General features: G+C 40.3%; 1 protein-coding gene across 2 annotated transcripts in view; it reads right to left on the bottom strand.

The window, feature by feature from the left end:
• MYO5A (myosin VA) overlaps positions 1-14,504 on the bottom strand; it is a 202,253-nt gene that overhangs the window by 63,302 nt on the left and 124,447 nt on the right. For both annotated transcript variants that reach the window (XM_060097329.1, XM_060097330.1), the window contains exons 15-20: positions 11,834-11,995; positions 10,555-10,652; positions 8,309-8,395; positions 8,112-8,220; positions 5,446-5,657; positions 4,383-4,539 (exon numbers count right to left, since the gene is read on the bottom strand). In XM_060097329.1, coding sequence (XP_059953312.1) covers positions 4,383-4,539; positions 5,446-5,657; positions 8,112-8,220; positions 8,309-8,395; positions 10,555-10,652; positions 11,834-11,995 — 825 coding nt within the window. The remainder of the gene's footprint in view (positions 1-4,382; positions 4,540-5,445; positions 5,658-8,111; positions 8,221-8,308; positions 8,396-10,554; positions 10,653-11,833; positions 11,996-14,504) is intronic.

Genomic DNA, 14,504 nt, shown 5'->3' with positions numbered 1-14,504 from the left:
AGCAATTTGAGGGCTTCCCTGGTGGTGCAGTGGATAAGAATCTGCCTGCCAATGCGGGGGACACAGGTTTGATCCCTGGTCTGGGAAGATCCCACATGCTGCAGAGCAACTAAGCCTGCAAGCCACAACTACTGAAGCGCGCAGGCCTAGAGCCCACTCTGCAACGAGAGAAGCCACCGCAATGAGAAGTCCGTGCACCGCAACAAAGAGTAGCCCCCACTCACCGCAACTAGAGAAAGCCTGCATGCAGCAACGAAGACCCAACAGATCCAAAAATAAATAAATAAAATAAAAATAAATTAAAAACTCAACTCATTCTATAAAAAAAGAGGAAATTTGAGAGACATATATAAAAATATGTATTATATCCACATGTCATATGTATGATTACATGTATATGTATGATGATAAACAGAGTATACAGATAGAAGCTGTCTAAATAAAAGGCACCAGATTACTAAATAGAAAACTAGTCTATAAAGAAAGAAAAAATGCATTAGGTTTCTTATTGCTACATGATTTCTATAAGCAACAGGTGATCCTTTAGAAAATAAACAGAACTTGGTACCCTGTGAACCACGTGCTAGTAAAATAAGAGATTTACCCACTACCCTTACTGCTGATACCATGTCACTGTGCATTAGGTCTCTGCTTGAGGACATGGGGTATGGCCAGTAAGCAGGCTGTAGAAGACGACACTTGGGGTACTGCAAAGTTTATTACTGATTTATTGATTTTTTCCCCAGCAACAAAAAAATGACACTCTTGTTTGCCACATTTGAGGAATACCATTCTAGTGAGGATTTCCCATTGCTATTATAAATGCAGCACAAATCCATATATGGGATTCAAAGGTAGTAGGGAGAGAACTTTAAAAGGAAAGCTAAAAAGAAGATAAAGTGAAGCAAACAAATCTTAATTTTATATTGTATTTTCTTAAAAAAAAAAGATATTGCCCTAAACTTATAAACAACTTATAACAACAAGATTGCCTTGCATTTCCCTAGTGGCACAGTGGTTAAGAATCCGCCTGCCAATGAGGGGGACACGGGTTTGATTTCTGGTCTGGGAAGATCCCCCATGCCACGGAGCATCTAAGCCTGTGTGCCACAACTACTGAGCCTATGCTCTAGAGCCCTCAGGCCACAACTACTGAGCCCGCGTGCCACAACTACTGAAGCCCGCGTGCCACAACTACTGAAGCCTGTGTGCCCTAAAGCCCACGCACTGCAAGTACTGAGCCCGCGTGCCACAACTACTGAAGCCCACTTGCCTAGAGCCCATGCACCACAACGAAGAGTAGCTCCTGCTCACCGTAACTAGAGAAACCCCTCAGGCAGCAATGAAGACCCAATGTAGCCAAAAAATAATAATAATAATAAATTTTTTAAAATAAGATTGCCGGGCTTCCCTGGTGGCGCAGTGGTTGAGAGTCCGCCTGCCGATGCAGGGGACAGGGGTTCGTGCCCCGATCTGGGAAGATCCCACATGCCGCGGAGTGGCTGGGCCCGTGAGTCATGGCCGCTGAGCCTGTGCGTCCAGAGCCTGTACTCCGCAAGGGGAGAGGTCACAACCGTGAAGAGGCCCGCGTAACGCAAAAAAAAAAAAAAAAGATTCCCTTATGAGATGAATTTCTTGTCACTAATGACCATCAAGCAGAGATTGTGTAAACAATTTCCAGGAAGGATGGGGAAGAAGTTCTTAAATTTTAAGAACGGTTGAACTAGCAAAACTTTGGTGTTCTTTCAAGTCTATAATATTACAAAGTAAGTCTTGTGTGATATAAATGTTTAAATGTATGTACTTGATTAAGTACTTATTAGTGATTATTATAAATGGATACAATGTATCTTTTATGAAACTTTTTTTTTTTTTTTTTTTTTTGCGGTACGCGGGCCTCTCACTGTTGTGGCCTCTCCCGTTGCGGAGCACAGGCTCCGGACGCGCAGGCTCAGCGGCCACGGCTCACGGGCCCAGCCGCTCCGCAGCATGTGGGATCTTCCCAGATCGGGGCACGAACCCACGTCCCCTGCATCGGCAGGCGGACTCTCAACCACTGCGCCACCAGGGAAGCCCTATGAAACTTTTTAAATGTAAAAAATCTCTGAAACCATCTATTCAGATAGGTAGCAGTTTAGTAAGATCATTAAAAGAACAGTTCCTATTTTTAGGTTATGTAGCTGAGAAAAACAATGAAAAACATATGCCATCCTAGAGGATACAATTAAGAAATAAGTGGTTGTGTTTAAAGCCAACAAATACAAAATAAACATAGGTGTTTAGGAGACCTTCATAGTATCTTAAGCCAACTCAAGGCTGTCCCTTTGGGATGTTTTCCTAATGCTAGGGCAGCCTTCAGTTCCCACTAAGTGCAGTCACCGTGCATCATGCCGCAGTGAGGCAGGGCATCCTGAGCTCTCACTCAACAATACAATCCCAAGGGAGCCCCCTGTCCTATCTGGATGACTAGTGACAAACTGGATAAGACTCAGTGATGGCAAATTGAAGGCTTTCAGACTTTAAAACTCAAGCAGCACACACTGGCAAAGGTATTAATGCCAGTATTCCTGTTCCATTTCCTTCTCCCCATGTAACTTCAGATACTGGTCCATTTCTCTAATTTCAGTCAAATGGAAACAGTATATAATTAGAGCTTCCATTCTCAATCTCATTTCCATCGGTGAGTCAGAGACATTAAATAACACTTGCTCTCACTTTAAGACCCCCAAAGCTTGGGGGAAGCCTGGATTGGAATCACAGCTAGAAGGGTCACTAAGGGGGTACTACTGGCCTACACATGAGCCTGTCTCTAACCTGCCTCCCCTACTATGTCCAGTCACACTGGGAGCTAAGCTAGCTAGAGACTGCTACTGCTAAACCAATGGCCTCACACTCCAGTTCAGATGTTCCTGAGAAGAGTAGTGAGGAAAACAGGAGGGTAACTGGTTTGGTATATCTAAAAGGTCAAGTTTAATAAGGCTTTTCCCTCCCTTGAAAGCTCATGCTTGAAGAGAAAGAACATCTGACTATAAAGCAGGTGTGGGCAGAAAGACCTGGAGTAGCTGTCTTCAAATTTTCTTCAAAACACAGCTACTAAATATGCTCATTCAAGCCTCATTAGCTTTCCATTTTTCTTTGTTATATAAAATTAATTCAAAATAAGAAAATAAAATAAATACATGAATAGGGCCTAGGGGACACCCACATAATCACTGCCTGTGATTAGAGAAATGTCCTTCACATCACTCTACTGACACTCCTAACAGTGATGCCCAGAGAGCTCCAAGATCCAGACTGTATTTTTGGCTTATTAGAGCTATATTCTAAAGAACAGACTCAAAACCTTGCCGAAATGAAAGAGAAAAAACTTTCATTGACTAGATCATATATTTTTAGAGGTGATGACTAAGACTGATCTGGTGATCTACTATCTATAGCCATGATGATTATTGCTAGACATAAAGATTATTTGTCAAAAATTTCTAGAGCATCATACTCCAGTCAATACAGCTTTGACCACACTGATGTTATATTTGATTTCATTTTTACCATGGTAAATTGTTCCAAGGTTGTTTCATTCTTAATCTGTTCATCTGCCATATATTGGGTCGGCCAAAAAGTTCATTCGGGTTTTCTGTACGATGTTACAGAAAAACCCGAACGAACTTTTTGGCCTATCCAATATTTTTACCTATTCTAAGCTCACCATAGTCAGCCGAATAAAGGCCCCCAATACTAAGAATCTGTAAATATTACTCTATTTGGGAAAAGGGCCTTTGCAGATATGATTAAGATAAGGATCTTGAGATGGAGAGATTAGCCTGGATTATCTGGGTGGGCCCTAAATCCATCACAAGTGTTCTCATAAGAGACAGACAAAAGAAGAGAAGTTAGACACAGAGAGAAGATGAGGTGAAGATGGAATGAGAGATTGGAGTGATATGGCCGCAATTATTAGGAATACTGGTGGCCACCAGCACTAGAAGAGGCAGGGAATGGGTTCTCCCCAATAGCTTCTAGAGGGAGGGCAGCCCTGCTGACACCTTAATTTCACAGTTCTTGCCTCCAGAACTGTGAGAAAATAAACTTCTGTTGTTTTAAGCTACCAAGTTGGTGGTAATTTATGACAGCAGCCACAGGAAACTAATATACTCACTTTTTTTTCAAATTACGTAGACAGGGGAAGAAAAAAGTAAATTTTCTTTTTCAACATCATGTTAATAAATATATGTGGCTTATTTAATATTTAAAAATGTATTTCAATTGTTGGTTGTCTCCATATGACTCCTACATCCATAGGAGCCCCTGTGGCACTTTGTACAGATATGGAATTTGATTAACGTTAATGGAATGAATAAACAATGTTGAAAACAAGGCCTCACCTTGCGATACCTATTTCTGGCCAAGTAGCCTCGAAGGTAAGACTGAAGGACGATTGTGGCAGTCCGCCTGATCTTGTACCTCCGGCGGATTACATACATGCGCCAGTACTTCTGAATGATGGTTGCTGCCTTGGTTCTGCGCAGGAACTTAGCATAACTGACCAGAGAAAGAGTGGTGCGTAGTCAGTAATCAGAAAAGCCCAGCAATACATTTTTCAGAGGCTGAAAGCACCAATATCTTTGGCAGAATAATTAGTACCTCCATTGTATTATTCTAATAACATACACGTTAAATCAACATTTCTTATATTTGTATAGTTATTTAATGATCCCCCAAATATCTGTGCATCCATTATCTCATTTGAGCCTTACCTAACCCTGAAAAGTGGGATGTCCCATATTACTTGATTTTACAATACAGAAAGTGAAGGTCATAAAGGTTTATTCCTTCTAGAACTGTGCTCATTACCCCAGGCTATGTCCCCTTTACATAGCAGACCAGGTTACACAGTAATCCTGTACTTACTTATCACCCAGCTTTCTTAGCTCTATCCATTGCTAATGCACGATGTTTTTCCTTAATCTATCCATTTGGGCACAAGTTCTTTACCATTAATTCATGTCTTTTGATATCTCTAAATTAAAATTATCCTAATATGTAATCACACGTAAGTGTAACTCTCTTCTACACCTTCTCAGCTAACTGCTCCCCAAAACTCCTCAATAGAGTCATTATTAACTAGTTATATTCATGACTGTTCTAATTTACAGATGATTTCTTCAAGCCCATATAAATGTATAAAAAATAAATACTGAGGACATGAGTAGGCAGTAATTTGTAATTATTTTTTTGAGGTTCAATCTGAATCATTCATAAAGGTGAGTGAAATTTTATTCTATTTAACTGTCTTATGAGTTAATTCCTTGGACCTAAGAAGAGGTAAGGTGCTGCCTTCTCAGGTAGGGTGACCACTCAAAACTCCTAGTTTGGACAATCAATCAGATGAGCTCGCCAATCTTCGCTGTCCGTGAGGCAGAGTGGACATGCCACCAGGAGACCTACCATCGGGCCTGGTGGCCTCGCACGTATCTCTGCACAGTGACGGCAGCCTTGCGCATGCGCAGGAACTTCTTCCGCAGCAGCCACCCTCGGATCGTCTTCTGGATCCGGATGCAGGCAGCCCTCAACTTGTCTGCCCTCAATTTTTCCAGATAGGCCACTTGACCGGCACGGAAAAAGATCTTTGTCTTCCCAAACTGGTATTTGTCCTTGTCCTGTTTTTGGAAGAAACTGTATACTCAGAAGTAGAAATGATGACTAGATAAATGAACTTTAAAGAGAAAATATATGTCTAAAAGCAGAATCAGTAAAGGGATGAAACTATTAGCTAAAACTTGGGCTACATCACAATTAACTAATGGAGCCAGCTTTTTGATCCTATGCAAGTTGAGCAAATAGAAGGGACTTTAAGGAAAACTGCAGTTTAAGAGTTATTTTCCAGAATTATTCTACCTGGAATTATTATCTGAGGCCCAAAACTTGGTTGTGGGTTATAGGCAGCTACTATTTGCTTGTTTGTATTTTAAATATCTCAAGGAAATGGAGATGCTGACACTCCCTCTGACTGACCCAGGCTGTAAGGATTACATCGGGCTGTGTGTTCCATGAGAAAGCTGAAGGGACAAAAACACCAATATGAAGAAAAAGGCAGGAAGTAATGCACACAAAATAAAAACTAAAAGATAAAAAATCTTGCATATTCATGTTAAGAATTAAGTTTCTCAACAGTTATCTCTTGGTTTTATCAACAGTAAATCTTCCTACAAATTTCAAAACTCCTTTTACAAAAATATAATCATTTATAATGCTCATTGACTTCTGATTATAAACAAAGTTGAGCAGTAAACACAGATATATATGCATGCTATTTTTGGTCTATTATATTTTGATCCAACTTATCTAGAAGCATGCAAGTTATTAACTATCTTGTATCAAAAGAAGAGTAGAATTTATTTATAATAATCAATACTGTGATCTGAAATTCTAAGTGAAAACAGAGAAAATCACTTTTCACTATAAGCAAATATTTCCTATCTTGTACATGAAAACAGAAAATCAGAAATCTCCACATACATCTAAAACTGTTTCAGTTTAAATCAATAAAGTTTGCAAAGGAGGCTAGCTGGAAGAGCTAGAAAGTGGTTCCCTCTCCCTGTCTCCTTCTCCCTGCCCCATTTCATCTCAGCTCTCCCTCCCTCGCCCCCAAGCCTGCACTCCTTTACCTTGTGGCCCCAAGCCCAGGGGGGAGCAGTCTGGGGGAGGAGGCTGTCCCTACTTTCTGCTCTCCATTCCCTAGAAAGGACTTAGGCCAGATTCAAAATGTATCAGATTCTTTTACACATTACCAGGAAAGTGGCCTAAGTGCTTTCAAGAAAAATAAGGTTATTATCACCAAAGAAGAGGTATTACATCTAGTTAATAGCTAATAATTATGAGTAATTACTTCAAAGTGAGGTAATCCATCCAACCTAGTGTCAAATAAGTGAAAATATTCTTTAAACAGCATCTCATGAGTCTTAAATTCTCTACAACCTACATCAGTGGTTATCAAAATGTAGTCCTCAAACCAGCATCAGCATCACCTGGGAACTTGTTAGAAATGCACATTATTGGACACATCCCAGACCTACCAAATCAGATGTTCTAGGGGTGGGGCCCAGCACTCTGTAGTTTAACAAGCCCTGAAGCTGACTCTGATGCGTTCTAAAGTCTGCGAACGCCTTAGCTTGGTATGCAAGTCTCTTCAAACACCAACCCACATTTCCTAACCAATTCCCTACTGTCCCATGCACCATTTTTTTTACTGCAAAAGCAAAAACAAAAATCTGACTCTAACTGCTTTTTGAGAAAACTATGCTTTTTGCTCCTTGCTCCCTATTAGGATAGTCTGCTTCCACTTTATACAATCTTACCCACTCTTCAGGGCCTGACTCAAAATACATGTCTTCCATGAAATAGTTCCTCCTTCCCACAACAGATGTGGCTCTGTCTTCCGTTGATTTCTTGTCTCACTCACTCAGCATTTGACAGACATTAAGGTATATTATACTTATCTTTAAAATGCATTAATTTCCAAGACACACTACGTCACTTGAGGACAAGACTTATTTTTCTTAATCACACAGCATCTGGCCTGGTGTCTGTCATAAGTAATTTTCAATAAAAATTTAGTACTTGGGGGCTTCCCTGGTGGCGCACTGGTTGAGAGTCCGCCTGCCGATGCAGGGGACACGGGTTCGTGCCCTGGTCCAGGAGGATCCCACATGCCATGGAGCGGCTGGGCCCGTGAGCCATGGCCGCTGAGCCTGCGCTCCACAATGGGAGAGGCCACAACAGTGAGAGGCCCGCGTACCGCAAAAAAAAAAAAAAAAAATTTAGTACTTGGTAAATTTTTATTGAAAATGATCAAACTCTAAAAAGAATGTGTCTCAAGTCTGGGTCCAGGCCTCACCATCCTGTTTCTTGATACTGGACCATCATCTTCACCAGTCCTTCCATCGTAAAGACAGGGAGCCTTGACCTCCAAGACAGTGTGCCTTTCCACCCTTCCACCCCTGAATAACCTGGATTAGTGGTATATGGATACTCCTAGGACATTCACAGGTTATAATCACAAGGTCTTTGGCAAACATCTGTTCTGATAAAGGTAAGTGAAAAATCTTTCTTACCAGTATCAGTTTCTCTAAAACATTCTTGCATGTTTGTTTTCTCTCACTTAGCACATCTTTTTGCTTCATTAGGACACGGTAGCGGCTGAAAAATTCTTGGTAAGTCCACCTATGAAAAGAAACTCATGTCAGCTTATTTAAAGAAGCAGGAACCTCCCCCTTTAGGATCCCTTATATTTGAGAAATGTCAAGCCCACCGAGAGGGGAAACCTGCTGCGCTGATTCGGATGGTTTCCAGGACACCACACGCTCTCAGCTGCTGTACTGCCCTCTTCTCATCAAACCTATGTGTAAAAATGGAAATCATTAATACACAAAGAAGCGTGGCTCTAGCCACAAACTACTTTCCTCAGTCCAGAGACTGAATTCTTTTGTAAAGAGCCAAATGGATAAATTAGAAAAAAAAATTCAAAAGCTGGAACAGTGATCAAAATGGAAAACTCCATGTAAGAGAGGGGAAGAGACCATTAGCAGTAAAAATACATACCACAAACTTATAAGAAATGCCATTAAACATATTTAAAAAGCCCAAACTCCTCTGCACTGTGCCATGCTCATTACATGCCTTGGCCTGACTAGCTGTTCTCATAACTCTTTAGTTCACCATGCAGGGCTCCCCTGGAATAAAGACTGGCCAGCCCTGGAGATTTCTCTAACAAGAAGAACAAATTAAATATGCCCCATTCAGGTATTTTTTTTTTTTTTTTACAAATTTAATCAGTTATACATATACATATGTTCCCATATCCCCTCCCTTTTGCGTCTCCCTCCCACCCCCATTCAGGTATTTTTTAAAAATTATTGGTGTTCTAAAAGCTATTCAACTCAGTGTATACATACTAAGCATTAATAGTGTCCATGTCAGTGAAAAATATTTTATATTATATCTTATGTGTATTTCACTCTAGATAAACGGCACCTTAATGTTAAATTGACACTAAAAGAAGAAGTAGCAAGGCCTGCTTCTTACGGGATGTTGATTCCTCTTGCCCCCCCATTAAGTCCTGAGTAACCTATCCGAGGCTTCTGCTGTGCTATCTTCTCAAGTGTTTTGTTGGTGATGGGAGATGCGGTTGGCTGACAGAAGGTAATGGCCCCTAGGGCTGTCCAGGAAAGTCACCCAGGGCGTGGCAGCTTCTTGCAGCTTCTCACTTCCTCCAGAAAGGGCTTCTTGGCAATGAGAAGAATACAACAGTCTTTGAGAAGTGCCCTGCAGTTTAAGGCCGACTCTCCAAGGGCAAGACTGCCATGGGTGTAGGTAAAGGAGCACGCACACACTGCGGAGGGCGAGTTATTACAGCCTTTGGTAAGTGTGCCTAATCTCTGACCCACAAGTTCCACTTCTAGAAATACATTATTCTAAGGAGATAATCAGGCAAATATACAAAAATGTTTGGCAAAAGATGTTTATCATAGCCCTAAGAATAACCCAAATGGCCATCAATAGGGAATAATTTAAAAGAATGGTGGTATGTGTATATAATGGCATATGACGTAGCCATTAAAATGATAATGTGGATTTGTATTTACTAACATGGAAAACACCCATAAGTTGAAAGCAGATACAAAACAACAATTACAGCATGATCCCTTCCATTTTATTAATCTCTCTTTCTCTTTCTCTCTCTCTCTCTCTCTCTCTCTCTCTCTCACACACACACACACACACACACACACACACACACACACACGCACACACACATAGCAGGGAAGGAATGATCAAGAAGGATCTATGCCAGTTAATACTTATTATCTCTCTGGGCATAATGAAATGCTCTTTCATTTATTTTTACACTACTTTATATTTCCTGAAAATTGTTTTTATAATGTGCATGCATTACTTTCAAAATTAGAGAAATATTTCCGTTTTGGAAAAAACTTCCTCTCACGAATGGTATTTGACATAGGACAAGATGTTTGGTAAAAGTAGACATTCTCTGATAGTTTCAACAGTTGAAAAGTAGCAGGGATGATTATGCGCCTTTGCCAAAGCAACCTATCTCACCCAGCTCTGGTTTTAACTAAAGCCCAGATTAACCAAAAAGATCTTGAAATGAAGTAAATTACAAATAGAAAATAGTACTAGAAATGTGTGATTGATCTCAACTTTTAAAATCTTCAGAAGGCCAACTACTAATTTGTTCTCACATTTTTTTTTTTTTTTGGCCACGTCGTGAGGCTTTGTGGGATCTTAGTTCCCTGATCCAACCAAGGATGGAACCCGGGTCCCCGGCAGTGGAAGCGTGGAGTCCTAACCACTGGACCACCAGGGAATTCCGTGTTTTCACGTTCTTAAAAGGGAACAAAAACTGAAAAAGTTCTACTAACTAGTTGTTCCCTCTACAAGACATGAAGATTTACCTAAGTATTTTTTCCCTGCTGCTGGTTTGGCAATCCTTATGAGATATGGATACTTTAAATTCAGCAGTTGAGAAATACTTACGTGAATGGGAACTTGAAGTCGTTAGGCTTAATACAGCGCACGTAGTGAGGGGTAGTGGCATTCAGAGTCTCCATAAGCAGGTGAAGGGAGTTTCGGAACTGCACGAAAAAGAGCAGAAAGGGGCATCAAGGTTTTGTCAAAGTCAAAGATGACATAAAACAACTGAAAATTTTCTTCGAATGACACTAGTGGAGATGACTTTGCCACCTGTGAACCTGATCAGCCCTCAACAGTGGAGCTGCTAGGGTTTTTGGTTCAAATTTGCTTAAACCCTACCATTTACATGCTCACTCTGCTGAACAGATATTCTCGCTCCTCCCACCACCACTCCCCCCACTAAGACTTTATGTTCTTAGAGCAGTTTTAGGTTCACAGCAAAATCAAACAGAAGGTACAGAGATGTCCCCCATACCCCCTACCCTGGCACAGGCATGGCCTCCTCCATTATCAACATTCCCCACCACAATGGTACATGTGTTACAGTTGGTGAACCTACTTAGACACATCATTATCACACATCATTATCATCATTACAATAGAGTTCATTCTTCCACCCACCCTTTTAATATAGATTTCTGTAGCTTTCTGTTGTACACTTAAAACTTTGACTAAAAATATATGCTTGCTTTAAAGATATTAAGGTCATGTAATCATGTACAGTAGGAATTTTGTTGTATGATACTGAAAAAAGTAGCAGATGACTTAAAAGAGTATAGGAAATGGGGGTGGGCAGAGGATGGAAGAGTACAGCCAGGATGGGGTTACCTTTAGGGACATGGGATCAGACTGGGGGCTGTGGACCTGTGCCAGGCCCTGCTTCCTATCTGCTCAAGAAAACAAGCTGACTAGCACTGAGCCTCCTGCCCAAAGCCCCCAGCCCTAGTTCAGGCACTAAGCACGTGTGTCATGTTTCCCAGTCCCCATAATGCATAAAACATCAAAGAAAGCAGAGGGCACTGTTCCTGGGCTGAAGGAGCTGTACAAATCCAGAGAGGAAACAGCCAAAGAACAAAACAAAGGCAGCAGTGGTTTGTGAGGGAGGATATGTACTAGAATAATTAAAATGTAGAGAAAATTATTTTGGGAAACGCTTAAGCAGAGTTACAGGTCTATGTTAGGAGGGGAGAAGTATGAGTGGACAGTGTTCTGTGTTCTCACAGTGAAAGCTCAAGCCTCTCCTCACCTGAGGACCCCACCTGGGAGGCTGACAAAGGAAGACCTGAGGCTCCAGCTGAGCCAGAGGGGAAGTAGCACTGCAGCAGCGGCTCCCTGAACTCACCTGGTGCCCCACCGTTTTCTTGTGCTCTTTGGCTGCCTGGCCTGGTCTGCCTTTGGTGGGCTTTGCAGGAGTGCGGGCGAGGAGTGTGCGCCCTGAAGAGGTGGCTGAGCTTGGACTGATGGCCTTCTCATCATCTTGAAATAATTCTGGTAGCATCTTAAACTGAGTCAAAAATAGTAAAAGGAAATCACACTCTAAACCCAAACTCAATTGGAAATCTTCACAGAAACACTATGATGATTTGCAATCCATAGTGATTCCCTTCCTTAAGTAACCCCTTTCAGAGTCACATTCCAGAAATAATCAGTATCTGTGTTAGGAGCCAAAAATATGAGAGAGAGGTGACATCAATGCTACAAAAATATAGATGGAAAAATGCAGTAATTCTACAACCTTATTTGGGGGAAAACAAAATCAAAACTACTCCACTGAGACTTGAAATCGTAATCCACAGGAAGTGGCCGCTCTAACCATTTTACTGGTTTTAAACGATAATTATTTTATGAGCAAAATACTAATTGAAAGTCTTATTACATCAGTTCCACCAAATGTTTTATCATTATGCTTCATCTGTCTACCCACTAACTCAAATGGTGAGTACCAACTAAAAAATATCACTGAAAATCTCATCAGGAAGGGTGTCATGAACTAGTTCTACAATTTAATAAGATTTGTAAAAAGCATGAATTAATAGTAATTTTTAGAAAGTAATGTGGATTATTGGGAAAAAAAGTAAAAGGGAACCCTGCCCGTATCCTGTAAGTTTTGCATGACTGCATAATTCCTGCAATCAGTTTTGTGTTCTACCAGGTTAACGAAATGAAAGGCTATTAAAAGATCTGGTAGTTAATAAATGGGTGGATAGTATAAGTTAATGTGGTTGGAAGACATTTTACGGAACAAAAGAGACTTCAAACTAATCGACAGTAACATTTTGATATATGTACATATCTTTACAATAGTGACACAGTCCACATACATAAAATAAATCCTTCTTATAAGTCAAAGTGTAACTGTAACAACCAATTATTTATCTAATAAACTTAGAATATCTGAGACCAGAAGAAATAATTTTCTTGAGAGTTCTTTCATTAAAAAACAAAATTAATTTCATTTGGTATAATGTATCTATCAATTATAAGGGTAACTTAGGATATAATTCATGATGTATATAACAAATTGTTATACATGACATACCAATAATGGTTGCTTGTTGCACAAATGAATGTATCCCTTGCTTTACGGAATACATATAGCTTGGTTAGCTACAAAGCAGGGCAGGGGGTGGGGGTAGGGGAACGTTTTACCATTATCTTGTATCACAAAGGGGAAAAATAAGAGTTCCTAATAGATTTGATTTGAAAACTCAGCACAGAGTTAAGATGTAAGGCTATTCGATAATAGGCCAAGGACTCTAGGATCTATCTACACACTTCTGTCATTTCCAAGTAAATTGCTAGCTCTACATTAGCTCTGCCTACGTAAACTTTGTTTTTCTCTGTTCTGTGTGAAATGGTTAATAGAGCTGGGTTGAAATATCATATTCACCACTAGCGTTACAATTTAACTGAAGTTCTACAATATCTACCAGAAAACTACTCAGTGTTGAGAGTTCAGAACACATACACACATATAGATGCATATATATGTGTCTTCCTCTTCATACAAGTTATAAATTTAAAATTCTCTACATTGAGTTTTCATTAAAAAAAAAGAGAGAGAACATTTTACATTGTCATATTAGAAACTACTCTACAATTTCTCCTTTAGGCAGTGTTCCTGCTTCCCCGTGGGCCGTTTTTCTCAGACTTCTTTCCTGGTTCTTCCTCTCTAGGAGTTGGAATGCCTTACTCTCTACTATTTTTCACCTACTTGTTCTCCCTAAGCAATCTTATCCAGTCCTATTGCTTTAAATGTCATCTAGTTCTAAAGACTACCAAATTTAAATCACTGACTCTGACTTTCCCTCTGACCTGCTGACTTTCATTTACAACTTCCTATATGGCATGTCCACTTAACTATCTAATTGCCATCTCAGGCAAAACCTGTCCAAGATAAAACTTTTTTTTTTAATTTTTATTTTTTGCTTTATAACAAATTTAATCAGTTATACATATACATATGTTCCCATATCCCCTCCCTTTTGCGTCTCCCTCCCACCCTCCCTATCCCACCCCTCCAGGCGGTCACAAAGCACCGAGCTGATCTCCCTGTGCTATGCGGCTGCTTCCCACTAGCTATCTACCTTACGTTTGGTAGTGTATATATGTCCATGCCACTCTTTCACTTTGTCACAGCTTACCCTTCCCCCTCCCCATATCCTCAAGTCCATTCTCTAGTAGGTCTGTGTCTTTATTCCTATCTTACCCCTATGTTCTTCATGACATTTTTTTTTCTTAAATTCCATATATATGTGTCAGCATACCGTATTTGTCTTTCTCTTTCTGACTTACTTCACTCTGTATGACAGACTCTAGGTCCATCCACCTCATTACAAATAGCTCAATTTCATTTCTTTTTATGGCTGAGTAATAGTCCATTGTATATATGTGCCACATCTTCTTTACCCATTCATCTGATGATGGACACTTAGGTTGTTTCCATCTCCGGGCTATTGTAAATAGGGCTGCTATGAACATTTTGGTACATGTCTCTTTTTGAATTATGGTTT

This window comes from Mesoplodon densirostris, chromosome 4, assembly GCF_025265405.1.
Source record: "Mesoplodon densirostris isolate mMesDen1 chromosome 4, mMesDen1 primary haplotype, whole genome shotgun sequence".
In the NCBI taxonomy this organism is placed as follows: Eukaryota; Metazoa; Chordata; class Mammalia; order Artiodactyla; family Ziphiidae; genus Mesoplodon; species Mesoplodon densirostris.
The sequence above is the reverse complement of the archived record's forward strand: the minus strand, read 5'-3'. Positions and strand labels throughout refer to the sequence as shown.